This window comes from Eptatretus burgeri, chromosome 10 (genome assembly GCF_056783735.1).
Source record: "Eptatretus burgeri isolate ZD-2024b chromosome 10, Ebu_testis_v1, whole genome shotgun sequence".
Taxonomy (NCBI): Eukaryota; Metazoa; Chordata; class Myxini; order Myxiniformes; family Myxinidae; genus Eptatretus; species Eptatretus burgeri.
This window is the reverse complement of record NC_140970.1, coordinates 30,242,561-30,256,377: the sequence shown is the minus strand read 5'-3', so window position 1 is coordinate 30,256,377 and position 13,817 is coordinate 30,242,561. Positions and strand designations below refer to the sequence as shown.

The 13,817-nt window shown below is 44.2% G+C and overlaps 2 protein-coding genes across 4 annotated transcripts in view; both read left to right on the top strand.

The window, feature by feature from the left end:
- LOC147018208 (uncharacterized) overlaps positions 1-13,817 on the top strand; it is a 239,752-nt gene that overhangs the window by 184,147 nt on the left and 41,788 nt on the right. The gene's annotated exons all lie outside the window — the stretch shown is intronic.
- The window catches only part of EIF4ENIF1 (eukaryotic translation initiation factor 4E nuclear import factor 1), a 76,731-nt gene that overhangs the window by 45,798 nt on the left and 17,116 nt on the right, over positions 1-13,817 (top strand). For all 3 annotated transcript variants that reach the window (XM_085897683.1, XM_085897682.1, XM_085897684.1), the window contains exons 11-16: positions 3,950-4,045; positions 4,867-5,002; positions 5,255-5,301; positions 5,524-5,615; positions 5,711-5,801; positions 6,125-6,242. In XM_085897683.1, the coding sequence (XP_085753809.1) occupies positions 3,950-4,045; positions 4,867-5,002; positions 5,255-5,301; positions 5,524-5,615; positions 5,711-5,801; positions 6,125-6,242 (580 nt within the window). The remainder of the gene's footprint in view (positions 1-3,949; positions 4,046-4,866; positions 5,003-5,254; positions 5,302-5,523; positions 5,616-5,710; positions 5,802-6,124; positions 6,243-13,817) is intronic.

The following is a 13,817-nucleotide window of genomic DNA, read 5'->3' as shown; positions in this document are numbered from 1 at the left end:
CCCCCACCCCTCTCTATCTCGCCCCCACCCTCTCTATCTCGCCCCACCCCTCTCTATCTCGCCCCACCCCTCTCTATCTCGCCCCCACCCCTCTCTATCTCGCCCCCACCCCTCTCTATCTCGCCCCCACCCCTCTCTATCTCGCCCCCACCCCTCTCTATCTCGCCCCCACCCCTCTCTATCTCGCCCCCACCCCTCTCTATCTCGCCCCCACCCCTCTCTATCTCGCCCCACCCCTCTCTATCTCGCCCCCACCCCTCTCTATCTCGCCCCACCCCTCTCTATCTCGCCCCACCCCTCTCTATCTCGCCCCCACCCCTCTCTATCTCGCCCCACCCCTCTCTATCTCGCCCCCACCCCTCTCTATCTCGCCCCCACCCCTCTCTATCTCGCCCCACCCCTCTCTATCTCGCCCCCACCCCTCTCTATCTCGCCCCCACCCCTCTCTATCTCGCCCCCACCCCTCTCTATCTCGCCCCCACCCCTCTCTATCTCGCCCCCACCCCTCTCTATCTCGCCCCACCCCTCTCTATCTCGCCCCCACCCCTCTCTATCTCGCCCCCACCCCTCTCTATCTCGCCCCCACCCCTCTCTATCTCGCCCCCACCCCTCTCTATCTCGCCCCCACCCCTCTCTATCTCGCCCCCACCCCTCTCTATCTCGCCCCCACCCCTCTCTATCTCGCCCCCACCCCTCTCTATCTCGCCCCACCCCTCTCTATCTCGCCCCCACCCCTCTCTATCTCGCCCCCACCCCTCTCTATCTCTCCCCCACCCCTCTCTATCTCGCCCCCACCCCTCTCTATCTCGCCCCCACCCCTCTCTATCTCGCCCCCACCCCTCTCTATCTCGCCCCACCCCTCTCTATCTCGCCCCCACCCCTCTCTATCTCGCCCCCACCCCTCTCTATCTCGCCCCCACCCCTCTCTATCTCGCCCCCACCCCTCTCTATCTCGCCCCCACCCCTCTCTATCTCGCCCCCACCCCTCTCTATCTCGCCCCCACCCCTCTCTATCTCCCCCCCACCCCTCCCTATCTCGCCCCCACCCCTCTCTATCTCGCCCCCACCCCTCTGTATCTCGCCCCCACCCCTCTCTATCTCGCCCCCACCCCTCTCTTATTCTCCTCCTCCTCCTCTCCCCCTTAATGTTCCTGTCAGTGACGCGACGGGTGGTATGTGCTACTTTGCAATACCAAGCACACATATGACTTATCAATGATAAGTTGTTGAATTTACCCTAAACTCCTAAAGTATGAATATTGTTGCAGCACCTTGGTTTGGGGGCTACCGGGGGGGGGGGGATTCCCTGAGCCAGCCGACCAGCCGCAGATTACTTTGCGGTCCGACAGGCTGCAGATGTTATGCAGTTGTAGCCGCTTGATTTCGAATTACCGGCCTTGCAGAGTTTACGTTCTGCTGTGTTACACGTTCCCTTTCCGGTGGCACTGCAACCTAACTCGGGATACTCCCTCACCAGCCACCCATTTGGGAGGACAGGACTTTATTCAAGTACGGCCGAGTGAAACCATGGATGGTTATTGGCTGTCTAGCGTAGTGAATCAGTAGGGAAGAACATCCCGGCTATCGATAATGTACACATTTTGCCACACCAATGAAGGAAAGGTCGAAAGTGAAGCAGATGGAAATGTACAACTATTATTTATTTACGAAGCGATGGTGAAAAGCACATTGTTTACAGCTCTTTATTCACCAAGTAAGAAATCAAGAAAGCAAGTACTGTATTTATAAGCAAGCAAAGACGTAACAGAAAATATTTACCCCTAGCATGTATTCTTAAACAACCTTCACGCACAGAGACCTGGGTCCATCACTCAAATCTCGGGAAGGTAGACAAGGACGATTTGAGGAAGAAGAAAAGAGCAGAGCATGGGGTCAACTCTTCCTTTTCACCTCACCCAACCCAACAGGGCTGTTCTGGTCCAAATATACTGGTCTGGTCCAAGGAGGGGTGGGGGGAGGATGGGAAAGATTGGCGATGTGGTACAATGGGATGTGCACCTGCGTTTCTGAAGTGTCCAGAACAAGTAAGCATATCCTCTCAGGCACCCTTGGTATGCCAATGGCGAGAAGCTCACATATGAATACCTTTCTGTTCTGTGCTCGCACGACAGCAGTTCGAACAAACAGGCAAATTGCTCTCAGGTGTCCCCGGTATGCCAAAGGCAAGCAGCTCCATTTCTGATGTGCACATGGGACAAGCAGCTCCGTTTCCTCCAGAGCAAAGTTCACAGGAAAGACATCTGCCACTGCGCACATGGGACAAGCAGCTCCACCACAAAATCTCCACGTCGTACTCTCCACCCGAACCAAGCCGCGTTCTGGCCTTTTTGAAGGACAAGCTTTGAAGCGATTCCAGTCTCGTACGAGCCTCTCTCCCATTGGTGTGCATCCGATTGGGGGGAGGGAGGTGGGTCCGTGATGCAGCTTGTGGAAAATCCTGCTGTCCCTGAGGGAGCCTTTAATGCAGCCCCCTCCCCCACCCCTTACATGCAAAAGACGAGAAAAGCACCCCCGGCCCCTCCTTGTGCGCAAACGCAATCTGTATTATGCATGCGAGATGTGTTGCACCTTACTGCATCGGGGGAAAGTGTTGTACATTGTTTCGAACTTGAGAAGCATTGTCCTGCCTGACAAATGTGGAGGTGCAGGGAAGGAAGAATGGAGGAAGTAGTAATTTGGTTCCAGTCCAGAGGATTCATTGTTTGTGGTGAGTGACGGGTGGTTGGTGGTAAATAATAAAAGAATGAGTGGATTAGAGTGGTCAGGAAGACATGCACCGAAGGACGAGGATAAACCTGCAGGTTTGAAAGAAAGACCAATGGGATTAAAGAGGGGGTTATTGAAATGAGGTTTGGTGAAGTTGATTATTGGTGGTTTGAGGAAGGCAGAGGAGGGATTGTTGGCATGGGCCGATGGTGCATTAAGAGAAAGATTGAAAGTGGCAAGGTTAGTGGGGGAGACCACATCGTGGATACCCAAACTAATAGTGCATCCCCCCCCCCACACCCCCAAAACCCATAGGTGAGGGGTAAAGATCCACCTTTCACATAAACTAATGAAATAACTCATTCTCGGGACTCTTATTTGTTCATGAATGCTCTCCTCCAGGGTACTTTTCCAAAACTGTTACAATGTCATTGGAATAACCCAAACTTTTGCACAGTTCTGTGGAGACACACACACACACACACACACACACACACACACACACACACACACACACACACACACACACACACACACACACACACACACACACACACACACACACACACACACACACACACACACACCATGCTTGCAGACTGCAAGCAGAAGCTGGGCTGCATCCTTTGTGCAGACATAATAAATAAAAGCTTGACTTGCATACAGGTGGACCATGTGCAACCTGTTGTATTGCTGTAATAAGTAACACATTAGTGGATAAATGAAAATTCATGAGACTTTCGGAAGCAGTTAGTAATGGTTACTCTGTTAAGCAATGTTTTGGTGAGCTGGAAAGGGCGGATATAATTTACTACATCTACGTAATTTAACTTTGGCAGGAGCAAAACATGAGTCATGTACACACGCCTACTAAACATACAAAATGCGCATTCTTGAAGGGTTTTGTGGGATACTATCAGGTAATTTTGAATGAGCCTCAGTGAAACCACTAAAGAGAAGGATGACAATTATAGGTCTGGTCTTCCACTGTTTCACTTCTTTATTAGGGTTGTTAGGATTGATGTGTTGCTGTTGTCTCTCCAGAGCTAAAGATGGTTAATGAATCCATCTGATAAAAAGCGTTGTCGTCTTCCTCTATGGGAGGCTCGTTCTTTTCATAGGTTATGTACAGTTTCGCTCAACTCCTGTTAACTTCTTATAATCCAAATAGTCATGATCGATTGTGGTTCTGATCTACGTTTATTGTTGCATCTGTGAGCAGGTTGATGTTGGAGCCAGTCGAGGGTCCATTCCAGATGCATCCATGGAGCCCTCACAAATTCCCACTAATACAGTACCTCAGAAGAACCTGTTGCTTGTAAGTTTGTGGAACCTGCAGCAGAGCTCTTGCTTATCCAAATTTGTGTTGTCAACTTGTACTTTGTTGCTCTCACCATGCTGCACATTGTTTGCCGATCTTTATTAGCCCCCGTTGGACTTGGTCCGAAACGGGGGCTTATGGACTTGGTCTCGATTTTCCTGAACATGCGTGTGTGTGTGTGTCTGCAACCATATCTTGGACATGTATTGACCGATTTTATTTGTAGCTGGCACAGACAACACATGATGGTATACATATGCATGCCATATATATATATATATATATATATATATATATATATATATATATATATATATATATATATATATATATATATATATATATATATTTCCAAGATGGCTGACTGGCGGCCATTTTAGTTGTAACCCCCCCCCCCCCCCCGATGTCAAACACATCCTCAACCATCCCTCGGACATGCATTTACCGATGTTAAAACTTGGCATACGTAATGAATGATGACTTCCATATGCACGTCTTTTTTTTTTTCTTTTTTCAAGATCAGAACCAAGATGGCCAACTGGTGGCCATTTTGTTATTTAAATGTGTCCACTGTCCCCAACCATTTCTCAGACATGCACGGTCTGATTTTGTTCAAACGTGGCACAAGCACAGTACATGATTGCATACACGTGCCCCTCACTTTATTTTGCAATCTGATCAAAGATGGCCGACTGGTAGACTGGCAGCCATTTTAGTTGTTTATAAATATGGGCTGGCCATTTAACTCCGTTCAGCAAAATTACTAAAACAACGGTGCCTGTGACATTTTGTCTTTTTTTTAACTTGTTTTCTCATAGGATATTTTGGGTAGTTCTGGGGAAGTCAAGTCGCCCTCCCCACCCATTGCCTGTCTTCCTGACCTGCTGAGAGTGGGTACAAGCTCTCCAAAGCCCTCTTCTGTTTCTCTCACTTCTCGACTTCAAGATTGTACTGGTAAAACCCCTGTTGCTGCTTTGGTTGTAGGACAGCAGATTAAAAAAAAAATTTCCCCATTCATTTTTGAATCACCCAGTTGTATGCTTCGCCCTTATTGGAAAATGTGTGCCAGTTTTCGATATTTTGCTGAATTGAGAGCTCTGCTTTGCACTGTGCAGGAAGCCCTTTGATGGACCTTATTGGTGAGTAAAATATGAGTGAAACTTGTAATTTTGTGATTCAACTCTTGATTTTTTTTTGTTGTTGCAGAATTTTCAGGCAAAGACCTTCTGGAAAACCTGACATCTCCTTTGCAGGTGACGACCACTGACATCCTCCCACTCCCTGCTACTTTCCTTATTTATTTCCAACAGTAGTATTTTCTCAGACATTGCTTGTAAAGGACAGTCATATTAACCTCGATGGGCTGTGTTCCGGACATTTAATTCTGAGTTTGAAACTGTCCCTTCCATTGTTAATTTGACTCGAATGGAAAGTGCTTGCAATATGTACATTGACATTTTCTTTCACTCCTTCAGGGTGTGCTCCCCATGATGGCTTCCACACCTCCTGCAAGCACTTCCCCTGGGGTGGATGGGTTTCGGAAGGATGTGGAGGAGCAAAGGGCAAGGTACTTATGCAGAAGCAACGACATTGACACTGTGTTTCAAGAGCACTCTCACCTTCAAACTAACCCTTCCTATCATCCTTTTTTGCCCACCCCAGGATTGCCCAACAATCTCCTCACTCACCAACAACAGTGGCTCACAATGCCAATTCCTTCTCTCCGAATCAAACTGCCACTACTTCCTCTATGGTATAATGGTATAGGGCTGCTGATATTTTGGGATGGCTTTGTAGTGTTAACTTACCAATGCTTGAGTAATCCAGACATTGCATCTGTAATGCACTCAAAGCTTATGTGAAGAATGAGTGTCAAATTGTCTCAGGGCTGTGCATATTCATGGCAGGCTGGGGGAAACTGTACATCATAAGCATGCACAGAACTGCAATTCTGTCTAAACTGCCAAATTGTCTGCAAGTTAATGCGTCTGTTTTGGATGTTAGTTGTTGATGCGAACCACTTACCTCATTAAAACTTTCTTTTTTGCTACCCTTCTCCCCCTCTCTCTATGCAAGTTGTCCCCTGCATTTACACCCACGTCGGTGATCAGGAAAATGCACGCAAGTCGAGAGCGCAGAGGTAGTGAGGTGGGGAATGAAACACAACTTGCAGAAAATGGTGGTGAGGTCTCAGGTGAGTCGAAACATCAAAACGATGGATATATATATATATATATATATATATATATATATATATATATATATATACATACATACATATATACATATATATATATATATATATATATATATATATATATATATATACACACATACATACATACATACATACATACATACATACATACATACATACATACATACATACATACATACATACATACATACATACATACATACATACATACATACATATTGTTATGGATCCGGGGTTCGAGTTTGACCATGAGGGGAAGCGCTCTGGCTCCTCCCAAACACCCGATTCTGAGGCCACCGGGCACAAATAAGTTCATGCTCCAGCAGGTTGCTTAGCAACCACGAGTGCCGATTGGTACTGCCAACCCTGCAGGGTTACACTACCTCGCGTGATACCTTACGTGTGGGTGGCCACACCAAGGGGTGGGGGTCTCGTGTTGTCGTGTCCACATGACTCGTATCCGACTTTAACATGGGGCAAGGGTATCTTGGGGCACTTTCTGGCCACGAATGTGCAATGGACACCAAATGGGGGCCGTAATTGAGCAGAGCACTTGGGATATCCATGTGACGTCGAACAGATTCTAGCGCATACTTGTGCTTCGAGCTACACATCAGAATGTTCCAAACAAAACCATCTGTAATGGTATGTGGCGTCCATTGTTCCCTAATATCTTCAAAGGACAGTGTGGTGGGTGTCCGTGGTCGTGACTGTGGTTGGGGCGTTCGTAGCGGCTGTGTGAGGTGGTTAGTGTTGTAGTGGTTATGGTGAGATGAGCAAGCTTGAATTGATGTAGGGATTTTTATAAGGGCGTTGTGATGGTTATAGAAATGTTGTGGTTTGAAAGTCCGAGGTGATGGTCAGTTCAGGAATGTTGTGAAGTTTCAATGAAATTTTGGTGGCATATGCGCATGAGTGTCTCTTGTTACTATGCGGGCATGCATGCATGCATGCATGCATGAAGAGAAGATCATGTGTGCAGCAAAGTAAATAAAATAGATAAAAGATATAAATAGAGACCTGCCTAAAAACCCTCGCAACGCATTTTGCCCCAGAAACCCACGAGACACAAGGGAAGGGCTATTTAAAACGAATACTGATGAAACAAGAAAAAGAGCAATCAGAGATTGCAGACCCTCACCAGGGCATGTTGTGTGGTGTATTTTTTGTGGTGTTTGGGTGCTGGTGTGTTACGTAATATATAATAGACATGACAAGAACTGCCACTTTATAACTGCTGGCAGTGTTGACTGGGTAAGATGTCGGACTGCTTTGATGCAACCCCGCATTGATTGGACACTTCACCCTGACCCATGACATTTATCATTATTAAATTGAATTCAGAATGGGATTAAAATCAATTAAATTCAAATCAAATGGAAGACCAAAAGGGTACATTCCTGCAGTGGAGTCATCAGAAGGAACCCAAACAAGCAAAAAACAAAGATGAAGTCATCAGGAGGAACCTAGATAGGATGCAGGTTTCAGTTGCGACTCCTCTACCCTCAAACCCTTCCAGGCACAACCAAATGAGCCTCATTCAAAAAATAAAAACAGAACCCAGATTCAAAAAATTCAATAACTCTGGCCGCTAGACCATGCATCCAATCACGTTGAAATTTAAAACTGATATTCCACATCACTACTAGATCATAATTGTGAAGGTTCAAGAGAAAAAAAAATTTAAATAGATTTTCGCTCAGTCCAATATGGTTGTCAGACCATGTAACTTACCAATTATTTGTGAATATCCTGGTTACCCCCAAGGCTTGGGTTTCCCCTCGATCTGTCCAGCCGTTCTGGAGATTTTTCAAAAATGAGTTTTAGGGTAAATCCTATATGACTGCCAAATCATGTGACGTATGACGACATGTGTGAACAATTTGTTCGTCATGGATTGGCGGTCATACGTGTAAAGTTTTTGCCTCGATCTGTTCAGCCATTTCAAAGAAGATTTTTGAAGGGTTTTTTTTTTTTCAAAACATGGCTGCCAAATTACATGAATGATGATGTCATCAATTTTTTTATTTTAATGTGAACCAATTTATCCCCAGATGACCCTCAAAATTTTTCATACTGATCAGATGCAGCGTTCTACATCTGCAATTATGATGTCATAACAAAGGCACCTATGATATCATTATAAAAATCACACTTATTCCCCATGGGTACTTGCCATGTGCCAAGTTAAATTTTTTTTTCCTTGGTGCGGTTTCAGAGATGTAGGTTCAATGTTTTTCCATTTTTCTAACATGGCTGCCGCACCAAGTGACCGATGACATAATTACCTCCGTCACCGAAGGTGAAGAGGTTATGTTTTCACCCCTTTCTGTCTTGTTACTTACGAAATCTAAAGATTTCGTAAGTATATTGATGACTTCCGTCCTCTGTTTGTGCGTTTGTTTGTTTGTTTGTGTGTTTGTTTGTAGGCACGATAACTCGAGAACGGAAGAAGCTACCAATGTCAAATTACACCACGTGATTCAGGAGGGTGATGGCTAGCGCTGATTAGATTTTGGTCAAAATCAGTCAAAGGTCACAGTGAGGTCAAACTTAATTCCGTAAATTCATGTGGAGAAATGGAGTATTTTTGCTTCGCTCGACGTTACGAGTTCGTTTTAACTTCGATTTTAATTTTGTCTTCGGTTTTTGCGATCGCTTAGGACGCTTAAAACTCGGTTGTCGAAATTCTGGTAAAAATCGGATGTTTTGGAGACGTTTTAAGATTGTATTAAAAATATTTCACTCGACGCGTCATGGGTCATCCCATGATGCAGAGCGCTCGAGCAGACGCGTCGTTGAGTCACGTCAAGGTTTTGCGTGTGTGCGCTGACGGTGTTTTCAATAAAGATGGTGTGAAAAAGTCATTTTTTATCCCAGTAAAGGTGATCGTCGCATGCCTGACTCACTGAGCCGTCGGATTATATGAAGATTGTTGGTGGATGGCCGAATATTACGGTTTTGTGACTTTGATAAAATAATATAAAATAATTGCGTGGAGAAATGGAGATTTTTGCTTCGGTCGACGTTCCGATTTTTGATGGTTTGGTGCAGAATCATCATAGAAACTTCTGGTTTGTGTCGCTACCTTCTCTAGAGACAGCTTATATTAGACAAGGTCAGAGGTCAAGTTGACGATTTCGTAAGTACCAGTCTATGACTGCTTGTTTGTTGCTTACGAAATCGAAAGATTTCGTAAGTATATTGATGACTTCCGTTTTTTTGTTTGTTTGTTTGTTTGTTGTTTATTTGTAGGCATGATAACTCGAGAACGGAAGAAGCTACCAATGTCAAATTACACCACGTGATTCAGGAGGGTGATAGCTAGTGCTGATTAGATTTTGGTCAAAGGTCAAGGTCACAGTGAGGTCAAATATTCGATTTTTGATGGTTTGGTACAGATAACTCGAGAACGGAAGAATATACCAATGTCAAATTACACCAAGTGATTCAGGAGGGTGATGGCTAGCGCTGATTAGATTTTGGTCAAAATCGGTCAAAGGTCAAGGTCACAGTGAGGTCAAACATCCAAAACATTCGATTTTTGATGGTTTGGTGCAGAATCATCGTAGAAACTTCTGGTTTGTATCGCTACCTTCTCCCGAGACAGCTTTTATTAGACAAGGTCAAAGGTCAAGTTGACGATTTCGTAAGTACCAGTCTATGACTGCTTGTTTGTTTGTTTGTTTGAAGGCACGATAACTCGAGAACGGAAGAAGCTACCAATGTCAAATTACACCACGTGATTCAGGAGGGTGATGGCTAGTGCTGATTAGATTTTGGTCAAAGGTCAAGGTCACAGTGAGGTCAAACATCCAAAAAATGATAACTCTAGAACGGAAGAAGCAACCAATGTCAAATTAGACTACGTGATTCAGGAGGGTGGTGGCTAGCGCTGATTAGATTTTGGTCAAAATTGGTCAAAGGTCAAGGTCACAGTGAGGTCAAACATCCAAAATATTCGATTTTTAATGGTTTGGTACAGAATCATCGTAGAAACTTCTGGTTTGCGTCGCTACCTTCTCGAGAGACAGCTTTTATTAGACAAGGTCAGAGGTCAAGTTGACGATTTCGTAAGTACCAGTCTGTGACTGCTTGTTTGTTTGTTTGTTTGTGTGTTTGTTATGAAATCTAAAGATTTCGTAAGTATATTGATGCCTTCCGTTTGTTTGTTTGTTTGTTTGTAGGCACGATAACTCGAGAACAGAAGAAACTACCAATGTCAAATTACACCACGTGATTCAGGAGGGTGATGGCAAGTGCTGATTAGATTTTGGTCAAAATCGGTCAAAGGTCAAGGTCACAGTGAGGTTAAATATTCGATTTTTGATGGTGTGGTACAGATAACTCGAGAACAGAGGAAGCTACCAATGTCAAATTACACCACGTGATTCAGGAGGGTGATGGCTCGCGCTGATTAGATTTTGGTCTTCAGTTTTTGCGATCGCTTTGGTCAAACGCTTAAAACTTGGTCAAGGTGAAATTATGGTAAAAATCAGATGTTTTGGAGACGTTTTAAGATTGTATAAAAAATATTTCACCCGCCGCGTCACGGGTCGTCCCATGATGTAGTTCGCTTGAGCAGACAAGCGTCGATGAGTCACATAAAAGTTTTCCGTGTGTGCGCTGACAGTGTTTTCGATAAAGATGGTGTTTGTCATGTTTGTATCCCAATAACTCGAGGTTATCGTCACATGCCTGACTCGCTACACCACGTGATTCAGGAGGGTGATGGCTCGCGCTGATTAGATTTTGGTCAAAGGTCAAGGTCACAGTGAGGTCAAACATCCAAAACATTCGATTTTTGATGGTTTGGTGCAGAATCATCGCAGAAACTTCTGGTTTGTGTCTCTACCTTCTCTCGAGACAGCTTTTATTAGACAAGTTCAGAGGTCAAGTTGACGATTTCGTAAGTAGCAGTCTATGACTGCTTGTTACTTACGAAATCTAAAGATTTCGTAAGTATATTGATGACTTTCGTTTCTGTTTGTATGTTTGTTTGTTTGTTTGTTTGTTTGTTTGTTTGTTTGTAGGCACTATAACTCGAGAATGGAAGAAGCTACCAATGTCAAATTACACCACGTGATTCAGGAGGGTGATGGCTAGCGCTGATTAGATTTTGGTCAAAATCGGTCAAAGGTCAAGGTCACAGTGAGGTCAAACATAATTCCATAAATTAATGTGCAGAAATGGAGTATTTTTGCTTCGCTCGACGTTACGAGTTCGTTTTAACTTTGATTTTAATTTTGTCTTCAGTTTTTGCGATCGCTTTGGACGCTTAAAACTTGGTTGTTGAAATTATGGTAAAAATCAGATGTTTTGGAGACGTTTTAAGATTGTATAAAAATATTTCACCCGCCGCGTCACGGGTCGTCCCATGATGTAGTGCGCTTGAGCAGACGCGTCGATGAGTCACATAAAAGTTTTCCGTGTGTGCGCTGACAGTGTTTTCGATAAAGATGGTGTTTAAAAGTCATGTTTTATCCCAATAAAGGTTATCGTCACATGCCTGACTCGCTAAGCCATCGGATTATGAAAAGATTGTTGGTGGATGGCCGAATATTACGGTTTTGTGACTTTGATAAAATAATTGTGTGGAGAAATCGAGATTTTTGCTTCGGTCGACGTTACGATTTTTGATGGTTTGGTACAGAATCATCGTAGAAACTTCTGGTTTGCGCCGCTACCTTCTCCAGAGACAGCTTTTATTAGACAAGGTCAAAGGTCAAGTTGACGATTTCAGAAGTACCAGTCTATGACTGCTTGTTACTTACGAAATCTAAAGATTTCGTAAGTATATTGATGACTTTCGTTTCTGTTTGTATGTTTGTTTGTTTGTTTGTTTGTTTGTAGGCACGATAACTCGAGAACGGAAGAAGCTACCAATGTCAAATTACACCACCTGATTCAGGAGGGTGATGGCTAGTGCCGATTATATTTTGGTCAAAATCGGTCAAAGGTCAAGGTCACAGTGAGGTCAAAATCCAAAAAATGATAATTCGAGAACGGAAGAAGCCACCAATGTCAAATTACAACACATGATTCAGGAGGGTGGTGGCTAGCACTGATTAGATTTTGGTCAAAATCGGTCTAAGGTCAAGGTCACGGTGAGGTCAAACATCCAAAACATTCGATTTTTGATGGTTTGGTACAGAATCATCGTAGAAACTTCTGGTTTGCGTCGCTACCTTCTCGAGAGACATTTTTTATTAGACAAGGGCAGAGGTCAAGTTGACGATTTCGTAAGTACCACTCTATGACTGCTTGTTTGTTTGTAGGCACGATAACTCGAGAACGGAAGAAGCCACCAATGTCAAATTACACCACGTGATTCAGGAGGGTGATGGCTAGTGCTGGTTAGATTTTGGTCAAAATCGGTCAAAGCTCAACATCACAGTGATGTCAAATATTCGATTTAGATTGTTTGGTGCAGATAACTCGAGAACGGAACAAGCTCCCAAAGTCAAATTACACCACGTGATCCAGGAGGGTGATGGCTCGAGCTGATTAGATTTTGATCAAAATTGGTTAAAGGTCAAGGTCACAGTGAGGTCAAAAAATCAATTTTTGATGGTTTGGTACAGAATCATGGTAGAAACTTCTGGTTTGCGTCGCTACCTTCTCCAGAGACAGCTTTTATTAGACAAAGTCAGAGGTCAAGTTGACGATTTCGTAAGTACCAGTCTATGACTGCTTGTTTGTTTGTTTGTTTGTAGGCACGATAACTCGAACGGAAGAAGCTGCCAATGTCAAATTACACCACCTGATTCAGGAGGGTGATGGCTCGTGCTGATTAGATTTTGGTCAAAATCGGTCAAAGGTCAAGGTCACAGTGAGGTCAAACATCCAAAAAATGATGACTCTAGAACGGAAGAAGCTACCAATGTCAAATTACACCATGATTCAGGAGGGTGGTGGCGAGCGCTGATTAGATTTTGGTCAAAATCGGTCAAAGGTCAAGGTCACAGTGAGGTCAAACATCCAAAACATTCGATTTTTGATGGTTTGGTACAGAATCATCGTATAAACTTCTGGTTTGCGTCGCTAGAGACAGCTTTTATTGGACAAGGTCAGAGGTCAAGTTGACGATTTCGTAAGTACCAGTCTATGACTGCTTGCTTGTTTGTTTGTCTGTTTGTGTGCATGATATCTCAAAAAGTTGCAGACAGATTTGTATGAAACTTGGTGGATGTGTTGGGCGTTTGACTGGGACGAGTTGATTCGATTTCGGTGAAGATACGAATCTGGATCTGGATACGAGAATTATTTAATTTTTAAGTGATTCTTCACCACTGAGAGATCGGAGCACAATCTCCATTCAAAAACGATATGGAGCACGATATCTCAAAAATGTATTGGGCCCAATATGTTCTTGTGGATCAGGCATTGCGGGGTGGAGTTGTGTGCTCTACTGAGTGCCCACTCTTCTGGGAAGGCTTTCCACAAGATGTTGGAACATTGCTGCGGGGATTTGCTTCCATTCAGCCACAAGAGCAATAGTGAGGTCGAGCACTAATGTTAGGCGACTTGGTCTGGCTCGCAGTCGGCATT